Below are 19,363 nucleotides of genomic sequence, written 5' to 3' on the forward strand. Positions count from 1 at the left end.
TTAATGCTCTTACTTGGACCATGATCATAATGAAATTGTATTCCCAGTGAGGTGGGATGTCAGGGCATTAGTCCACCATAAGTTTTCAGTTTCAGCCAATAGGACTTTTACACTTGTTCTTCAACAAAATGTCGAGAAGTGATCATGCTCCATGCGAAACATGTACCCATGGACTATTAGTTATGGCTCCAGAAGAGATTCATCTTGCCCAACAGCTGATGGTTGAGCTGACTGTCATAAACTTCTACTACCCTATTCTCAGTGATGAAGTTTATGGGACACTTTTTGCCAGACTAATTACATTTCAGTACCTGATGTTCCTCCGATATCCATTGCTTTAAGATTCCGTGCCTTGATAATATTCACAATGATCGAATTTGCGGATGGGTTGTAGCAAAGTGACAACAGAAGCTCTCCCCGACTTCCCTGAAAAAAGAAAACATTATAAAATCAGTTTCTACCGCGTGGCCTTAGGATTTGCATTTTTTTGTAATTTCAAGACACAGACAGCATAATCTGATTTGTTTGGAGGTAGCACCAGGCTAAGTTCCATGCAGAAAATGATCTTACTGTTTTTTTTGCTTCAGCTTAATTACTTGGGAACAGTGCCACACTGACAGCACTGGAAAATTGCTCATCCATTTAGCAACAGATCAGGTGCAGCATTGGAATCAGCAATATCAGCTTTTCCCCACTGCCATGCCCATGTGCCTCAATCCATTTTTGAAACAACTATCTCTTCTCAACTGATGAAATAGTAGCTCAATGTCTTTGCCTATTGACGGTTTGACCTCTTTCCCAGATCAGCTCTAAGATGCTGGTTGTAGGGATATGGACACCTATCTACTGGAAACTGGACTGACGCCACATAGGCCACTGAGAGGCAGAAGGCAATGACTTTTGGTCTTTGTTTTCCTGAGCCAGATTTGAAGCAATGACCCAGAGGTGAAAACATCTGTATCCCTGTGTCAGTCCATCGGGCAACATTATTCCCAGTACGATTATCTTATTCCAGAAATAAGCTGTCCATTAAGTGGTCAGATACTGGGACTACATATAGAAACATAGAAACATAGAAATGACGGCAGAAGAAGACCAAACGGCCCATCCAGTCTGCCCAGCAAGCTACGCAGTTTATCCATTTTTTTTTTTTAATCTTCCCCCCCCCCCTTTTTTTCTCCCCCTCCCCCGTCACTTTTGGCTTCCAGCACCCTCCGGCCCCAATTCCCTTCCACCCCTCCACCAATGCAGAGAGCAGTGCCGTATCCGCATCCCAATGAACATCCAGCTCAATCAGGGGTAGCAACTGCCGCAATAAACGGCCACACCCCTGCCCCATACTCTTACCAACCTCTGTTTTGTTTGTTTGTTTTGGTTTTTTGTTTTTTGGTTTTTTTTGGAGATGGCAGCCCTCCAACCTTCCGCTCCGTGAAGGTGGAACACAAACCACTGGCATCCCGCTCCGTGAATGCCTCTGTGGGGGACATTTATTCATGTGCTGAAATACCAATTACCAGTAAATATTTTTTCAGATCATCATCATCATCATCATCGGGGTGCTTGTTTATAATTCACTAGATTGCCACAGTAATATTATACATTACTTGAATGTGCCAAAGTTTAATTCTTCAAGGACAATTTTCAAAGCCATCTGCTTGCATAAATTGCCCTCCTCAATATGCTAAAAGTTTGCATGTCGTCCTACAATGCATGCACTTTTAGCCTCATTATTATGGGAAGGAGATTCTCTTTCAGGGGCTACCTCACATAGGGGTTACTTAGAAGGGGGCTGCCTGATGGAAGGGTACAGCAAAGTGGAGGGAGGCATCAAGGGGCTTTTTCACGGGAAGGGGAGATCTGCATTGGGTGGGGAATCAGGGGGCTTGTTAGGGTGGAGGTGACAGATCAGGGATTACTGGCCCTTCTCTTACGTGTCAGGGGACAGACCTGAGGGCCAAAACGGGTTTGTATTAATCGTGCTGGGCTTCTGCAAAGCCTTAACAACACTCTACCAGAGGTGTGGCTAAGTTTCTGAGTTACCGGTATGCTAATGCAAATCACATTACTTTATGCATTCAGTGGCAATTGAGATTCATTATTGATGAGCTACTTAGCATCCAAATTCCTGCTACTCAGTTCATTTACATTTTCTCCACATGAGGCACTGTTACATGGGTAGTAGGAATAACTTGGAATAATGTGCTAATTTGCATGAGTCAGCATTAGCTAATGTAGTCATTAATGTGTTGTCCTGTATTACCCTTGACACAGTTTAGTATAGAGATGCCCAAGTCTGATGCTTTCTGGAACATCACTGAAAACATTGGGATAATGGATGCAATATTACTGGCTTAGTCTATAAAGTAGAAGTGTGGTACCACTGTAATATTTTTTACCTTTTCATTTGGCATGGACAGCAACTTTCAATCTGTAAGAAGAAGAGTAAAGTCTGCAGGGACTTTTTTTAATCACAGACTTTATGTGAGTTTTTCCTTTGAAAATTGGGTCAGAAAAAGTAAGGACCTTTATGTGCAGAGAGGGCAGGCAATTTTAAAAGACCTTATTTAAGCTTGTAAAACACTTTTACCTGCAAAAATGCCTTTAAAAATTGCTCTCTTGGGTGTCAATTTTGAAACAGTCCATGTAGTTAAAAGCACCCATTTAACATGCATTTGTTAGGCAAATTTCGAAAGAGAAACTACCCGCTTTGTTTCTCTTTCAAAATTAGGAAGTGCAGAGTGCGAGCGTTAAGTTCGCACAGATCCTGACTTCCAAACCTATTCGCGGTACTGGATTTATGCATGCAAGTGGACACGCGGAGTATTTTATGAACAGTGTGGTGGGATGCTGCGCAGTTTTATAACATAGCGCGTGGTTCTGCTTTGAATGTATGGGCATGCATTTCAGTACATGCGAATATTTACAAAGCAATGAAAGTGCTTACTTTCTTTACCTATTTTATAAACATATACGTGTATATTTTATATGTGAAAAAATAACATGTATGCGTAAAAGCCCTGATTTATATGCGATGGCAGGTATATTATAAAGTATGCGCATATACTGTTTTGAAAATACTTGCCCACGTGCTTGAAATCACCAGTTTCTGACACTTCTGCCAGTTCACCCAGTCCATCTCCAGTTCACCAAACCCTTTAGTATTTCACCCTGAACTTTCCCCCAGACCTCCCACCCATAATTACAGATATCGGATTTTACCTGCGCTAGGTCCATTAGCAGGTGCAAAATTGTACAAATAAGTTTAATAATAATTTATGTTCAATCACTACGGATACTTCTTGACTCCACCCCAGAATGCTTCAGACTGCCCCTTTTGTGCTGGTAAATGTGTACCTATGAGGTTTATAAAATAGCATGCATGTAATTACATAACATAGTAATGATGGCAGAAAAGGACCTGATGGTCCATCTAGTCTGCTCAGCAAGCTTATTATGGTAGTATCTGCCATGCTATGCAGATTACCCCCATGTTTCTGTTAAGGGTAGTAACTGCCACTCCGTGCAGGTTACCCCCATGTTTCTGTTAAGGGTAGTAACTGCAGTTCCGTGCAGGTTATCCCCATGTTTCTGTTAAGGGTAGTAACTGCCGCTCCGTGCAGGTTACCCCATGTTTCTGTTAAGGGTAGTAACTGCCACTCCGTGCAGGTTACCCCCATGTTTCTGTTAAGGGTAGTAACTGCAGTTCCGTGCAGGTTATCCCCATGTTTCTGTTAAGGGTAGTAACTGCCGCTCCGTGCAGGTTACCCCATGTTTCTGTTAAGGGTAGTAACTGCCACTCCGTGCAGGTTACCCCCATGTTTCTGTTAAGGGTAGTAACTGCCACTCCGTGCAGGTTACCCCCATGTTTCTGTTAAGGGTAGTAACTGCAGTTCCGTGCAGGTTACCCCATGTTTCTGTTAAGGGTAGTAACTGCCACTCTGTGCAGGTTACCCCCATGTAACTGCCTCTCTGTGCAGGTTACCCCCATGTTTCTGTTAAGGATAGTAACTGCCGCTCCGTTCAGGTTACCCCCATGTTTCTGTTAAGGGTAGGAACTGCCGCTCCGTGCAGGTTACCCCCATGTTTCTGTTAAGGGTAGTAACTGCCGCTCCATGCAGGTTACCCCCATGTTTCTGTTAAGGATAGTAACTGCCGCTCCGTTCAGGTTACCCCCATGTTTCTGTTAAGGGTAGGAACTGCCGCTCCGTGCAGGTTACCCCCATGTTTCTGTTAAGGATAGTAACCGCCGCTCCGTGCAGGTTAAACCCATGTTTCTGTTAAGGGTAGGAACTGCCGCTCCGTGCAGGTTACCCCCATGTTTCTGTTAAGGGTAGGAACTGCCGCTCCGTGCAGGTTACCCCCATGTTTCTGTTAAGGGTAGGAACTGCCGCTCCATGCAGGTTACCCCATGTTTCTGTTAAGGATAGTAACTGCCGCTCCGTTCAGGTTACCCCCATGTTTCTGTTAAGGGTAGGAACTGCCGCTCCGTGCAGGTTACCCCCATGTTTCTGTTAAGGATAGTAACTGCCGCTCCGTTCAGGTTACCCCCATGTTTCTGTTAAGGATAGTAACTGCCGCTCCGTTCAGGTTACCCCCATGTTACTGTTAAGGGTAGTAACTGCCGCTCTATGCAGGTTACCCCCCATGTTTTCTGTTAAGGATAGTAACTGCCGCTCCGTGCAGGTTACCCCCATGTTTCTGTTAAGAGTAGTAACTGCAGTTCCGTGCAGGTTATCCCCATGTTTCTGTTAAGGGTAGTAACTGCTGCTCCGTGCAGGTTACCCCATGTTTCTGTTAAGGGTAGTAACTGCAGTTCCGTGCAGGTTATCCCCATGTTTCTGTTAAGGGTAGTAACTGCCGCTCCGTGCAGGTTACCCCATGTTTCTGTTAAGGGTAGTAACTGCCACTCCGTGCAGGTTACCCCCATGTTTCTGTTAAGGGTAGTAACTGCAGTTCCGTGCAGGTTATCCCCATGTTTCTGTTAAGGGTAGTAACTGCCGCTCCGTGCAGGTTACCCCATGTTTCTGTTAAGGGTAGTAACTGCCGCTCCGTGCAGGTTACCCCCATGTTTCTGTTAAGGGTAGTAACTGCAGTTCCGTGCAGGTTATCCCCATGTTTCTGTTAAGGGTAGTAACTGCCGCTCCGTGCAGGTTACCCCATGTTTCTGTTAAGGGTAGTAACTGCCACTCCGTGCAGGTTACCCCCATGTTTCTGTTAAGGGTAGTAACTGCCACTCCGTGCAGGTTACCCCCATGTTTCTGTTAAGGGTAGTAACTGCAGTTCCGTGCAGGTTACCCCCATGTTTCTGTTAAGGGTAGTAACTGCCGCTCCGTGCAGGTTACCCCATGTTTCTGTTAAGGGTAGTAACTGCCACTCTGTGCAGGTTACCCCCATGTAACTGCCTCTCTGTGCAGGTTACCCCCATGTTTCTGTTAAGGATAGTAACTGCCGCTCCGTTCAGGTTACCCCCATGTTTCTGTTAAGGGTAGGAACTGCCGCTCCGTGCAGGTTACCCCCATGTTTCTGTTAAGGGTAGGAACTGCCGCTCCGTGCAGGTTACCCCCATGTTTCTGTTAAGGGTAGGAACTGCCGCTCCGTGCAGGTTACCCCCATGTTTCTGTTAAGGATAGTAACTGCCGCTCCGTTCAGGTTACCCCCATGTTTCTGTTAAGGATAGTAACTGCCGCTCCGTTCAGGTTACCCCCATGTTTCTGTTAAGGGTAGGAACTGCCGCTCCGTGCAGGTTACCCCCATGTTTCTGTTAAGGATAGTAACCGCCGCTCCGTGCAGGTTACCCCCATGTTTCTGTTAAGGGTAGGAACTGCCGCTCCGTGCAGGTTACCCCCATGTTTCTGTTAAGGGTAGGAACTGCCGCTCCGTGCAGGTTACCCCCATGTTTCTGTTAAGGATAGTAACTGCCGCTCCGTTCAGGTTACCCCCATGTTTCTGTTAAGGGTAGGAACTGCCGCTCCGTGCAGGTTACCCCCATGTTTCTGTTAAGGATAGTAACTGCCGCTCCGTTCAGGTTACCCCCATGTTTCTGTTAAGGATAGTAACTGCCGCTCCGTTCAGGTTACCCCCATGTTACTGTTAAGGGTAGTAACTGCCGCTCTATGCAGGTTACCCCCATGTTTCTGTTAAGGATAGTAACTGCCGCTCCGTGCAGGTTACCCCCATGTTTCTGTTAAGGATAGTAACTGCCGCTCCGTGCAGGTTACCCCCATGTTTCTGTTAAGGGTAGTAACTGCCGCTCTATGCAGGTTACCCCCATGTTTCTGTTAAGGGTAGTAACTGCCACTCTGTGCAGGTTACCCCCATGTAACTGCCACTCTGTGCAAGTTACCCCCATGTAACTGCCTCTCTGTGCAGTTATCCCCAACCCATAAAAAATTACTGCTGGCAACATTTTTGCTGGGTGATGAGCCTTCTTGAAAATTCAGACAGTGCTACTAATGTGTGTATTTGCCATTTTGCCATGCGAAACCCCTCTGAAAATGTTTGCAGCGGCTACCTGTGAAGGTTGGGGTGGAGATGAGGGTGAGGGAAGGGGACGTTTGCCTAAACATCCACTGGGACACTTCTTTTTCTCTTGGTTGTAAGTCCTGCCCATACTTGTAGCTGCATTTGAAGCGGCAAGCTTTGGTCTGGCCGCTTTACCTGGGTAAGAACCTATTTATCTGGGGAAATGCCTTTGAAAATGTCCCTCATGATTTACAACGAATCGATGCTGAAACAGAGAAGACTGCTACAATGCTGAGGGGAGAACTCATGGCTGCCAATCAACAGAAGAAAGGCCTCCTTACACTCCCGTCGCTGCATGGTTTCAGCTCCTTCCAAACTGTTTGCATATGCGTCAGGTCCACCTTGTTGAGCGGGATGGAAACTTCTCCGATGGGGTCGTTGCGACTGAACCGATCATAGTCGAGGACTTGAAGATACAGGACCCGCTGTACCACTTTTTCATAGGGAAAGCCTAGGGGGCAGAGAAAGAGCTCAGGTTAGACCTTCCTTCATACTGAGTTCAGAAGTTAAGAGCTTGGCCATGTTGCTCGACTCCTCATGATCTATTGATGCTGGGGGGAGCAGCTGTGTTACGCAAGGCCTTTTGCCCTCTGAGGTTGTTACACAACGTAAGACTCTTCTGAGATGGGATAACCTCTGTCTCATACTGCAGGCAATGATCCTGATTCACTTGGACTATGGCAAACAAGTGACTTAGGCTACAATCAGTACAAAACGCAACAGCTAAAAAAGGGACTGATTGCGCCAGGTGGGATAGGGGTAAGTTACTTTTACTTTCAAACCAGCTCCCTATCGTGTTATTTTCTCTCAGTTGTTGTACAATACTGGCCTAGCCTATCTCAAAGAAAACATGACTTTATGTGTCAGCCTTTAAGACCATTGCATGCCAATCAATCTTGCAAATTTGGCAATCTCTTCTGCAAAAACGTTCTGGCTAGTAAGGTGCAGGACCAGAACCTGTTCTGGAGTTGTGCCTAATCTTTTGAATGCTTTTCCGAGGGAGCTTAAAGAAAGTAAAAACAATTTACAGTTTTGTGGCAAACTAAAAACGTGGCACTGGATGGGCCACAGTCATGTGTTCGGCTTCTGCTGTGAGAACTGTTAGGAGCATTGGGAGTTATTTAGCTGCAATGCATTAATGCCAGAGTTGTGTGAGCAGGTGTGATGGAGCAATCTGTTATGAATTAGAATGCACAAGTATTAGGATGTTTGATGAGGATTATGATAAACCAACTATTTTAATTTTCTGCAAAGCGATGCACTGTAAAGTGATGAATTGAGAAGTGCGATGTGGGTTGCTGTATAATGCGCTTAGTGCTGAACTGTAGTTTGTAACAATGCTCTGCTACTTTAAATTGTAATCTGCTTTGCACCAGTGATTGCTGGAAAAGGCGGAATATACATTTCTAAATTAGATTAAATTAGCAATAAAAGAAATAGCAGCAATAAAATAAAATAAACATTTTGTGTGTCCAGTTTAGACAAATCAAATTATTAGCAGCACCTAATTACCAGGTGCTGGCCGGTTGTGCACTGAATATCAGAAACCCACAGTAGGCACCAGCAGGAATGAAGCTGTCTTTTAACCTGTTCCACGTGATCAGTAAACATTGGTGAGTCAAGAGAAATTAAGGGGGAGCGTCTTACCCTCGAAGAGAAAGGTCTCATTCCAGTGCGGGTTGAGATTCTTGCGTTTCACCTTGGTTTCCAGTTTGTGCTTCTTATCTGGCAGCAGGTAGATCTTAACAAAGGGGTCACTTGTGCCACTGAAATCCTTGGCTGGAAGCTCCTGGGCTTTTAAGATCTTGACAGTGAGTGTTGATTCTTGGAAGTTGTAGCCAACACTAAACTGGATTCGACCAAGAGTTTCCCTGCCGGAGCTCTCATGGCCTTCATCTTCTTCAGACCCTGGTGAGAGCTGTGGGGATGAGAGAAAACAGACCCCTTGTAAAGAAACCACTGGGGAGAAATAATCTTTCAGTGTGACTACTGAGCACTTTGATCAGGTCCAGTTATGAATAAAACTCACTTATTTCTCCCAAATACATTGCTTATAGTACTTTGTGTGCCTTTTCTGCTTTATGTTTTGTACTTAGAGCATTTCTTCTTTTTTTTCACAATATATTGTAAAAATGTAGTTTTTTAGATGTTGCACATTAATGTTTTACTTTTTTTTTTTTTTATAAACGAAGGACATACTACAGATGGAACATTAATATTTAGGATATGAGTTATGGTGCATTTACAAGTCTATAAAGAAATTTCATCAGCACTGATACCTTTTCTAGAAAATTGATTAATTGTGGTTAAGTAAGTTAGGACCAGGATCCCTGGTGTCCTGCAATTGTGTGGCTGCGGTACGGGCTGCTTAGATCAGTCCTTCGCTATGGAATTGCCCGGTCACCCGAGGAATCCTGGGAACCAGGAGCTGGGTTAGCTACGGTTATACCTTTCTTCCCTGATCTTTGGCTTACTGACCCCCCCCTGTCTCTTCTCCCTCCCTCCTCTGATTCCCCATCTCCTCCACACTGTGAGTACGACCTCCAGTGGCAGAAGGGCAGGCAGCTCTCCTCCTCCGACTGCAGGTACAACGGGAGTGGGGCAAGGAGGAACGATGGAGGGGAAGATGGAAGATCAGATCAGAAAGTGGGGAGAGAGCGGCTGGGAGGGTGAGTCGGGGGGGGGGTATAGGAGAGAGGGTACTGAAAGGGGTTGAGAAGATGAGGAGAAGGTGGGGGGAGGTGAGAGGCTTTTGGAAGATGGGGAAGGGGATCAATAGGGAGAGAAGCTCGGGGGGGGGGGGGCATGTGAGAGAACACCTAGCTAAGTAAGTGAGGGGATACTCTGGGCATGCAGGATGAGGACCAGGGATAAGGGAAGGAAGAGAGGACTAAGGGGGGTGGAGGGAATGTAACGAGGAGCAGGACCACAGCCAGGAGAGGGGTAACTTCTCGCCCAAATCCGGATCCTCCCCCTTGATCCTGGATTCTCTCCCCACTCACCGCTTTCTTACCGAATGTATCCCTTCTTTTTCCTCCCATCAATCCCAGAATCTCCCTCCTTCCTCCTCCCCCTCCTTCCCAACCCTCTCACTCTTTCCTCTTCCTCATTCTCCAGTCTTGATCCTCCTTCTCTCCCCCCCCCTGTCACCATCCCCATTCCTCTCTGGATTTTCCTCCCTCCAATCCCTGGTTCTCTCTCTATCCCCAAAATCTACCACCCATGCTGATTCCTGCTAGTCCTCCCCCCCCACCCCCCACTGGACGGCTACTAGAGATTCCCTTTCCTCACCAAAAATGAATTCTACAAAGTTGCCAAACTACTTTACTTTTATAACGTATGATAAAATATGCATTATAAAATATGCAAAAGATGCAATTTTATGCAAATGCAGCACATAGTTGCCACAGAATTTTAGAAATGTTGTCAAAGAATGCTGAACTCTGGCTGCAGCTGCAGGAAACCAGAGGTGGGAGAGCGGAGTGTTCAGGACACCACAGCTGGAATGTAAGGGTTAAAGGCATGAGGTTCTTTTCAGCTCCTTGCTCCCCTGCCCTCTCATCTGCACATCTGTCCTGCAAACTGGTGGGGACATGATTGGTTAGAGCGCATAGGAAATATGAAGGCTGGATTAAGAGTACTGTGTGCCATGAATACTTGGCAGCAATTATGATTATAAAAGTCGGAAGGATGACAGAGGAACAAGATGACGATAATAACAAGGTCACTGAATGCTCTATGTGAGCAAAAGAGAAACAGGCAAGCAGAAAGCGAGTAAAAAGGGAGTATCTGTGTTTCAATATGATCACCAAAAAAATAAGCAATAATTGCACTGTTAGTCTGTAAATCATCAACAAAACTGTGTAGCATGGAACATGCTTTGACTATGATTAGATTATCACAGTAATGTACAGCTTTTGAGACAGATTTTGCACATTAATGAGTGTGCTGGGATGGAAGGAATGCTTCTTTACTCAGCGTCTATTTATAAATGAAACACTTCTGTCCCTGGGATGCTAGGGAACGGTAAGGAACCAGTTCTGACTTCCCTCCACCCTACTGGAGTTAAAATAACTCGGACGCAGGAGCAGGCAGATGTTGTATTAATAATGTGGCTTGCAGGATCAGGGAATATTTATAATAGTGCCTTATGGTTCCACTTGACGAGCACAGCAGGCAGTCAGAGGACTGGAAAGGCATAGGAGTATGCTTCCTATAACGTCAGCTGGCAGGTGCGTGTGTACATATTTATCTATACATATATATACATACATGCACACACACAACTGCTTCTTCTACATGTAAGAGATACATAGAATTAAGGGTCAACAAGCAAGTTGTAGTTGACACCATTTTACTGGACTACCTCTCATCATCAGGTCAGTGAAGAAACAATGCAGTTATCTGGGTTTAAATATTACAGAGTCATCTAGGTCTTCGGCTGTCTGCACGTGTCGTTACAGTTCAGTAGAGGAAAGAAGAGTGATGAGACAGCTAAACTTTGCAGTTGAACAGAATGGGCGAGAAAGCTAATGTCCTTAGGTATTTGTTTCAAAGAATTTGAGCATCCTAATTGCAGTTGTTTTCCATTCTTGTGTAGTTCTGAAGTTCCCTTTACATACCCTGATTGTGAAGTCCTTAAGGGACTGGTTTTCTTTTGAGACGTGCTCATTTACTGAATGGTCATTCTGGTTTTTTCTCTGTACTCCTGGGGGAATTTTGCGCAAAATACCTAGAAACCTTACAAATTCTATGCACAACATTTTAAAAATCCTGCAGGCTTTGTTTGTTCAGATAAAATAATATAATCCTTGTCTCTGAGTAATAGTTCATTTATAGTACAATATAGAAAAAAGCTATTACTCCAAGATGCAGGATTTTTAATTGTTTTGTGCAGATTGTTTCAATCATAAGACCTAACCCCTTCCCCAGGCTCAATGACCCTCCCCAGCCGTCTTCCACTTGTGGCTTGAACCCCCTTCTCCATGCTTGATCTCTCTTCCCCCTTGGGTCAATCTTCTTGTTCACAACTATCTCCCCCTCTGTCCGGGGATGAAACCTATCCCGTTACTTTCCCCTCCCCCCAGATTTCTCTCCTCCCCCCCCCAGGAAGCCCCCTATAAGGCTTTAATCCTTCTACTGTCTCCCAAGCTCTTTCTCCTCATCCCAGTAAGACCTCCCTCTCTGTCTGGCCCCCCTTAGAAAGACCTCAGTTTCTCTCTGCCTGCCCCCTCAGACTTGACTCCTGGGGGTGCAGGCAGGCAGGCAGAGAGTGAGAGAGCTTCCCCTCACCTCAAAAAGTCTCCCCTAGCTTTCTCTCTGTCTGCCAGCCCCTCTTCAGCAAGACCCCAGTTCTCTCCTACCTTCCCCGCAAGCTTGCTGTCTACCTCGCTCATTCAGGCTCCAGTAGACTTCCACTGCTCCCTCCTTTATTTGGGCCATGCAGGCCAAAGCAGATGCTACAGGCTCAACTGTTCCAGCCTGCACGAGCGAGCCAACGCTGACTCTCTCTCAGCTCTCTTCCGGTCGTGTCAGCGAGCCCACCTCTGCTCCTTTCTCATTTCCAGATAACCCAGCGCTATTCTTTCCTTCATTCTGGCCCGCGCAGGCCTCCGTTGCCATTCTTGCTGCTGCTTCCTCAAACCTAATTCTGTGGGACAAATGCAAAATTTTGCACAGGAAAGGAATTCTGCTGTCTTGATGTCCCATTGCTCCTACCCTCTGCAAGACAGCTGGCCATTTTGAGGATTGTGGAAGGAGTTTAATTACCTATGTCGTAAATAGATTTTTGTGATCTGACTGGCTGACCTTGACAGGAGTCAGTATTTAGGTAGTACTGGCATGCAACAGTGTGCACTGAATTTCACTGAAGAGAATTTGACCTAATGTATACTGTGGACATAGCCATTGCTCTGACCTTATGAGCATATACATGGCCATGCAAGAAGAGGCATGCATTTTGATAGCAGATGGATATACGCTTAGAAATCTAGTTAGCTATCATACGTTTTTTCATAGGCCTTCCTGGTCTATTTGGTTTACAGGAAAAAATGGGCTGTATGGATGTTCTGATTTCTTTTGTCCTACCCAAATAGAAGGAGAATGTTCTTTTACAATCTTCTGGCAGGTAGGCCAGATAGTTTCATGATTTAAATGAAAATGTAAGACTTCCTTCAGCAAACATTTTAGATGTATATGGAGGGGAAGAACCTTGCATACAGGTATTTGAAGTTCACTAATTCTCCTGGTTGAACTGAATGCAATGAGAAAAGGCAGCTTTATGGTCAGATATGCTAGTAAGGGTGTGTCTATTAGTTTGAATGGTGGTTCCATTATACACAATAGGCCCACACTGAGGTTCATTGAGATGGGGGGTGGTCTTAAGTTTGGCTTTAAATATAATAAACCCTTCATGAAACTAGAAACTAAGGGATGCTTAGAAACTGGCTTCCTCATCACCTGGTTATGGTAAACTGATAAAGCACTTAGATGAACTCATATTGAGTTTGTTTTTAGCCCAGAAGTTTACGAGTAAATATTCTAGCAAACCCTAGTAGATTGATTTCCAGCTATTAGAAGCACTCTGGACACCAAAGAAGAGCATCCATACATAGTGACTATGAAACTCTCAACATCCAGGCTATCAGCGCTAGCACTGAAATGTTGGGATGTAGGAGTGCAGCCCCCCTGAGCTAAGAGACTAGTGTTGGTGATAGCTCAAACCAAATTAATTCTGCTGCAAACAACTGATGGAGAAGCGAAACCACACCTGCCTGGGCCATTCAGGTGTTATGAGTATGGTGCTAGAGGTAGGTGCAGAACAACCTGCAAGAAGAATAGCATCAAGGCCCCAAGATATACAGTAAAGGCGGAGGCAGGAAGAAGAATAGCATCAAAAGCCCAAGCCACCAAGGGAGTAAAGTAGTACCAGGAGTGGCATGAAAGGCCCATGAGTGGTGCAGCAAGGGTGCAAAGATATAGCAGAGGAGAAACCACCCAATGGTACAAAGAATGGCTTGAAGTAGCAGTGATGCTGGCAATAAAAAACACAAATGGAAGATTCAGAGCAACACAATAAGAAGAGCGGCATAAAAGCCCCAAGGTATATAGTGAGGACTGAAGCAGGAAAAAAAAATGGCATCAAAAGGCCAAGGCACCTAGAGGGGCAAAGTGATACCAGGAATGGCATGAAAGGTCCAAGAGGCCATGAGTGGTGAAGTGTGCGGAACATCTGACCAAGACCAAGAGTCTGCAAGTACTGTGAGGGAAAGGAATTTGGAAAGAACTTTGAAGATAGCCCGAAGTATCGAGAGTGATTTGGAGCAGCAGTACTGGTGTTTAAAAGCACAAACAGTAAGTGCACAGCAACACAGCAAGTACAGTGGCACTGCTTAGCAAGCAGAGCTATAATGCTTGGCAGTAAGATATACTGTCTACTGGATGATCATGCCTATGTAGTGTACTACAGTGTACAGTACAATACTAGAAAATCTCATGGTGTGTGAAAAAATGTCTCATACACACTGTGTATGTGTGCTGACTTCTTGTGTACACACAAACTCAGACAGAGAAGAAACAGACAAGTTCAGGCTAGAGTTAATTATAATCTGTCTCTGAAGCTAATAGCAGGTACAGATTAAAAGACAATATTGCAGTATAGAAACTGAGATAGGAAGAAAGTGGCAGAAAACCCCAAATGCATAGAGTATGAGGTGTCACAAACATCACAGAGGCATCAACAACCCCACCTCCCAAGGTATAAATACTATAATGTGTAGAGTGTGAGGTATTACAAATAGCATAGAGGCACCAAAACCACCAAGGTGTAGAATGTGGTGTATCATAAACAGCAAAGAGGCATCAAAACCTCCAAGGTGTAAAATGATGAGTATCACAAACAGATTGGAGATATCAAAACTCCCAAGGCACAGTGTGGGGTTATCACACACAGTACAGAAGAATCAAAACCCCCAAGTCATAGTTTGTATTGCATTGCAAACAGTACAGAAGCATTAAAACTGTCAAGGTATAACATGTAGGATATTCCAAACAATATAGAGGCATCAAAGCCTGGAAAGCATAGCATGTATTTTATGGCAAACAGTACAGAGGCATCAAAACATCCAAGGTATAATGTATATTGTATGGAAAACAGCATGGAGGCATGAAAAACCTCAAGGCATCATGAAAGGGACAAAGGAAATCAACAATAGTATGAACAGCCCAAGGCACCAAAAGAGAAGCAAAGACAGCACCATTAGTGGCATAAATACCCCAAGGCACCTTAAAATGGCAAAATGGTACCTATAGTGGCAGATGTTCTCCAAGGCACCATGAGAGAGCTAGAAGCAGGCAGGGCAATAACAAAGGCAGACTTAAACAGTAAGACATAGAGCCAGGAAAGAACTCGGGTGAGAGGAGAAACTTGTATTTTTTTCATTTTTAACATTAATATTTTGGGGAAGAAAACACTGTACTATAAACAAGTGAGAAGCCTAATGGGAGAACTAGGCTGAGATCCCAGAAAGGTACATCAAAACAGTAAGCTGGAGTACCAGAAAAGGAGTGGGAGGAGAAGTTTGTAATTTTATTTTTTTTTACATTTTATTTTGGGGACACAGCACCCTAGTATAATTAAGAAAGAAGCAGGATGGTAGAATTAAGTTGGGTTCCAAGCAGAAAACAACATGGAGGCATCAAATCCTCAAGGTGTAGCATCAGGAACAGGACAGTAAGGCAGAGTGGCAGCAAGACCCTCAAGTTATATCATTGGGGCATAGCAGCTGTGCAGAGGGGCAACATGACAGTCATCCTGCAACTCACATGGAAATTCTGGGAACCTAAGAAAAGGCAGGTTGATTTTCAAGATGATCAGCTTTTTCATCCACTCTGGTACCAGCTATGAACAGTGAGAGCTCATGATGTACCTTGTTATAGAGAAGACACGTTCACTAGGCATACTGGTTCATGGGAAGGAAATGATGAGCCACCTTGGCCAGGTCTGGCCAGATTGCAGACTTGTATGCCCAATATTCCAGTGAATCTATGGTCACATCCTCGATGGGCTCTATCAAGCAACATGTCACAGAAATTTCTGCTGGGATCTCCTTTGCTAAGGTGGAGTGAGGCTTTCTGCTGCCAGTTGCTCTAGCTGTGGCTTGCATTAGGTTCTGTGGGGGCACTGTGGCTGTGGCATATTGAGTTGGGGAGGAAGTGGTAGCTGACAGGGTGCTGCTAGTGCTCATAATACTCTCTGAGATGCCCATTCTTTCCTGCACTATATTCCCATTGTGCCTCTACTGCTGGTACTCCTGTTCATGCATCCTAGTCACCTGTATCTCCTTCTTAGAAATGAGATGTTGGGACCAGAGAGCAAGATTCCCTTTCATCCATGGGTCACAAACCATGGTAAGCATGTATGTATAAGGGGGATGGAACAACTCCCCTATGAGAAAAGGCTGAAGAGGTTAGGGCTGTTCAGCTTGGAGAAGAGAAGGCTGGGGGGGTGGTGTTGGTCTTCTTTTTTGTCTTAAACTTTGCTTGCTTACCTTTTTTAAACGTTAAGAGGAAGCACATAAACAACCAACTCAGGGATGTCCCCTGTTCCTGGGCCAATTGATTGATTGGTGCACAGAGTAGATTCTGCGTCTGTGGCGTCTTGTGTTAGGCTGTTGGGAGAGATGGTAGGGAAAGGAAAGCCACTATCCTCCCTGGCCATAGATACCACCTTAAGCTCAGAGGAGCGGAAGAAGCCAATAGACCCAGCTGCAGGGAGCCCAAGTGCTGTGACTTTGGAACAGTCTTCAGATGATGATGTCAGTGCAATGGTGGAGCTAAGGAGAGAAGGCATTGGAGCTACTGGATTAGCGGCTCCTGGTTGCTGGAATGATGGGGCCTATAAAGTTCCTTGGAGGGGGCTGAACAAGCTGCAGGGACTGAAAGGGCGGTTTTGCATTAGGAGGGGGAGGTGTCAGATATCTTTCTGGTTAAATCTCAAATTTTTAGCTGGAAGTGATATGATTTGCTTTTGAAGAACTGGAGAGAACTCTTTCTGGACAGTTTTTGCAGAGATGTTCAACCTTTCAAAATATTAACAAGAAACTCAGGGGTCAAAATGCTAGCTTTGGCTGATTGAATAAGAGATGGGATACCTTTGAACAGAAAGTTGCCCAGGTTCAATCTAATGAAGCTAAACTGTTTAAAAGATAACACCTTTCTGCATCACATGTTAGAAAATTCGGAGAATGCTACTAAATGCAGGAACTTGCACTTAATTAATTTTTTCCTAAGGATGATAGCATTCTGCCTGTAGAAATGTTTAAAAAGTATCGTCTTGAGATTCTTAAAATTCCACCGGAATCATTGCCTTCATTAACCAGAGCTTGGTACTTTCTGTATTCTAAGAAAAAAATCAGGAGATAGCTCTGGAAAAATGCAAGCAAGTTTGACCATGTTAATTGTGACTCTAGTCCTTGAACTGGATAATGAAAGGACTGAATAATGAAGTTGGCCTTTAGAGGGACTCTTTCTTAATTTTAAGGTTAGAGTCTTTCTAGATGTGGCGAAAGCCACATATAAGTGACGTAATCAGTTTCTTTTATTAAGACCAAGAGTCTTGAGGATTGGGCTATGTTTTTCCTTAACAATCTGTCTAAATGTTCAGTTTAATATCAGAATGTCAAGTATGTCTTTATTGATCCATGTCAACATGTCAACTCACACTCTCTCTTACTGGCAAATCGGCTCTGGAAGGAACCCTGCTATCTGTTCCCTTGATGCTACAGGAGCTGAGGATTAAGCATCTGTAATAGGATTGCTTCATCTGAATCTGATCAAGTGAATTTGTTCAGAGAGTAGACCCCAGAGTCCTCTCACTGACCTCCAGAAACGGCTGTGAGAAAGAAGAAAAGAAAACAGATGTCTGGTAGTGGAAGAGTTACCACCAAAGGATTACGCAGGTTGTTTCTCTTTCTGGGTTATGTTTTGGAAGATTTTATTTTATTTATTTATTTAAAAGATTTGTTACTCACCCTTCCAAAGATCAGTGCAGTGTACAGTAAAACATCCATAATAGTGTAGTCACACAAATGTACAAACGTCTTGACAATACCAACAAGAAACATAAAGGGGCAGATTTTCAAAGGGTTATGCGCGTATATTACACGTGTAACCCTGAAAACCCGCTCCTGCACGCGCCGAGCCTATTTTGCATAGGCCTGGCGATGTGCACAAGCCCCGGGATGTGCGTATGTCCCGGGACTTGAAAAAATGGGCGGGGAGTGGGCGGGACTGAGGCCTCTGGCACAGCGGTCAGGCGGGCGCGTGCAACCTACGTCTGCCCGGAGGCAGGCGCAACTTCGTCAACAAAGGTCAGGGTTTTTTTTTTTAAGATAGGGCTGGGGGCAGGTTAGGTAGGGGAAGGGAGGGGAAGGTGGGGGGGGCGGAGGGAATGGGGAAAGCCATTGGGGCTCCCTAGGGCTCGGCGCACGCAAGGTGCACAAGTGTGCACCCCCTTGCGTGCGCCGACCCCAGATTTTATAACATGTGCCCGTCTACGCGTGCATGTTATAAAATTGGGCGTAGATTTAAAAATCTGACCCAAACTGATTAGCAAACTGTTGCATAAATTCTTATGACACCATCAAATATGCCTTCTGGAATAGGAAGAGTTTTAGGGCCTTTTTGAAAAATGTTGTTTATCTCCAGAGTCAGTGAGCTCCATAGAGCAGGCATGTGCCTCTCAGAACATACTTTCAGATGTGCAGATGAAAAGGGAGCCAAGGAGAGAGAGATTCTGTATTTTCAGCATGAACTTCCAGAAGAGACAGAAGCTATGCAGAGTGCAGACTGGGATCCCTCTCCAGCATTAAGCAAAATGAGTTTTTTGTCCTATTTACTGCACAAGTTATTGTGACACAGAATTAGGTGCTGATTATCATTGCTTTTTGCTATATTATTATTTGCATTATTTTATGTTCATTGTTTTGCATTCTGAAATATAATCATGCTCATAATAAACCAGTTGCTATTACCTAGAATTGTTGTACTATCTGAACTCTGACTGACTCAGAGTGTATGCCATAGCACTATTTCGTTTGCTTATTCCCAGGGACAACTACTTGGTTTGGTTATATTCAGTGATATCTGCCAGGTCTAGAGACCCTAATTCCTTAACCTGCAACGCAGTCATAGTTTTCCTCTTATATTATTAGTTGGTGCTTTTTGTTAACAAATTATTTTGTTTATTGTTGGATTTTCAATTTTCTTGGAATATTGCTTACTCTACCCCCTACTTGTGGTGTTTTGTGCAATAAAATGGAGTTACTTAATTGTTTAGATTTATTTCTTTGTTTTTGTAGTTTTTGTTAATATGTATAATTTCCATAACAAGATATTTTCTTGAAATTCATGTGAAAAGCGATAAATAATTAAGTAAATAATAATTATGACATGCGCGTAATAACCCTCAGTTTAATGCGTGGAGGCAGGCAGTTTGTGAAGTTGGCTGATGTGTGTGCATATCTCGCTTCTGAAAATGCTTGTGTGGTTACTTGCAAGTATCAGTTCAGCAGGACCCAGATCTTCACCAATCCATTTCTACCAGTTCGCCCACACCCTCCACCATTTTCTCCAGACCCCCCTTACCCAAAAACAATCCTGACCACTTCCTCACTGTTTATCCTGTGCTTTCTTGAATTCAGACACTGTCTTTGTCTCTACCGCCTCCACTGGGAGACTGCTGCATTCATATACCACACTCTCTGGAAAGAAATATTTCCTTAGATTTGTTGTGAGTCTCATCTCCTTGCACCCTCTTTCCATGACTCCTAGTTCTAAAGCC

At 44.4% G+C, this 19,363-nt stretch overlaps 1 protein-coding gene across 2 annotated transcripts in view; it reads right to left on the minus strand.

Annotated features, from left to right (window-relative positions):
* The window catches only part of SYT7 (synaptotagmin 7), a 420,555-nt gene that overhangs the window by 14,773 nt on the left and 386,419 nt on the right, over positions 1-19,363 (minus strand). For both annotated transcript variants that reach the window (XM_029583040.1, XM_029583041.1), the window contains 3 exons: positions 8,170-8,440; positions 6,804-6,973; positions 312-426 (listed from right to left, as the gene is read on the minus strand). In XM_029583040.1, the coding sequence (XP_029438900.1) occupies positions 312-426; positions 6,804-6,973; positions 8,170-8,440 (556 nt within the window). The remainder of the gene's footprint in view (positions 1-311; positions 427-6,803; positions 6,974-8,169; positions 8,441-19,363) is intronic.

The sequence above is a fragment of the Rhinatrema bivittatum genome, chromosome 17, assembly GCF_901001135.1.
Source record: "Rhinatrema bivittatum chromosome 17, aRhiBiv1.1, whole genome shotgun sequence".
Taxonomy (NCBI): Eukaryota; Metazoa; Chordata; class Amphibia; order Gymnophiona; family Rhinatrematidae; genus Rhinatrema; species Rhinatrema bivittatum.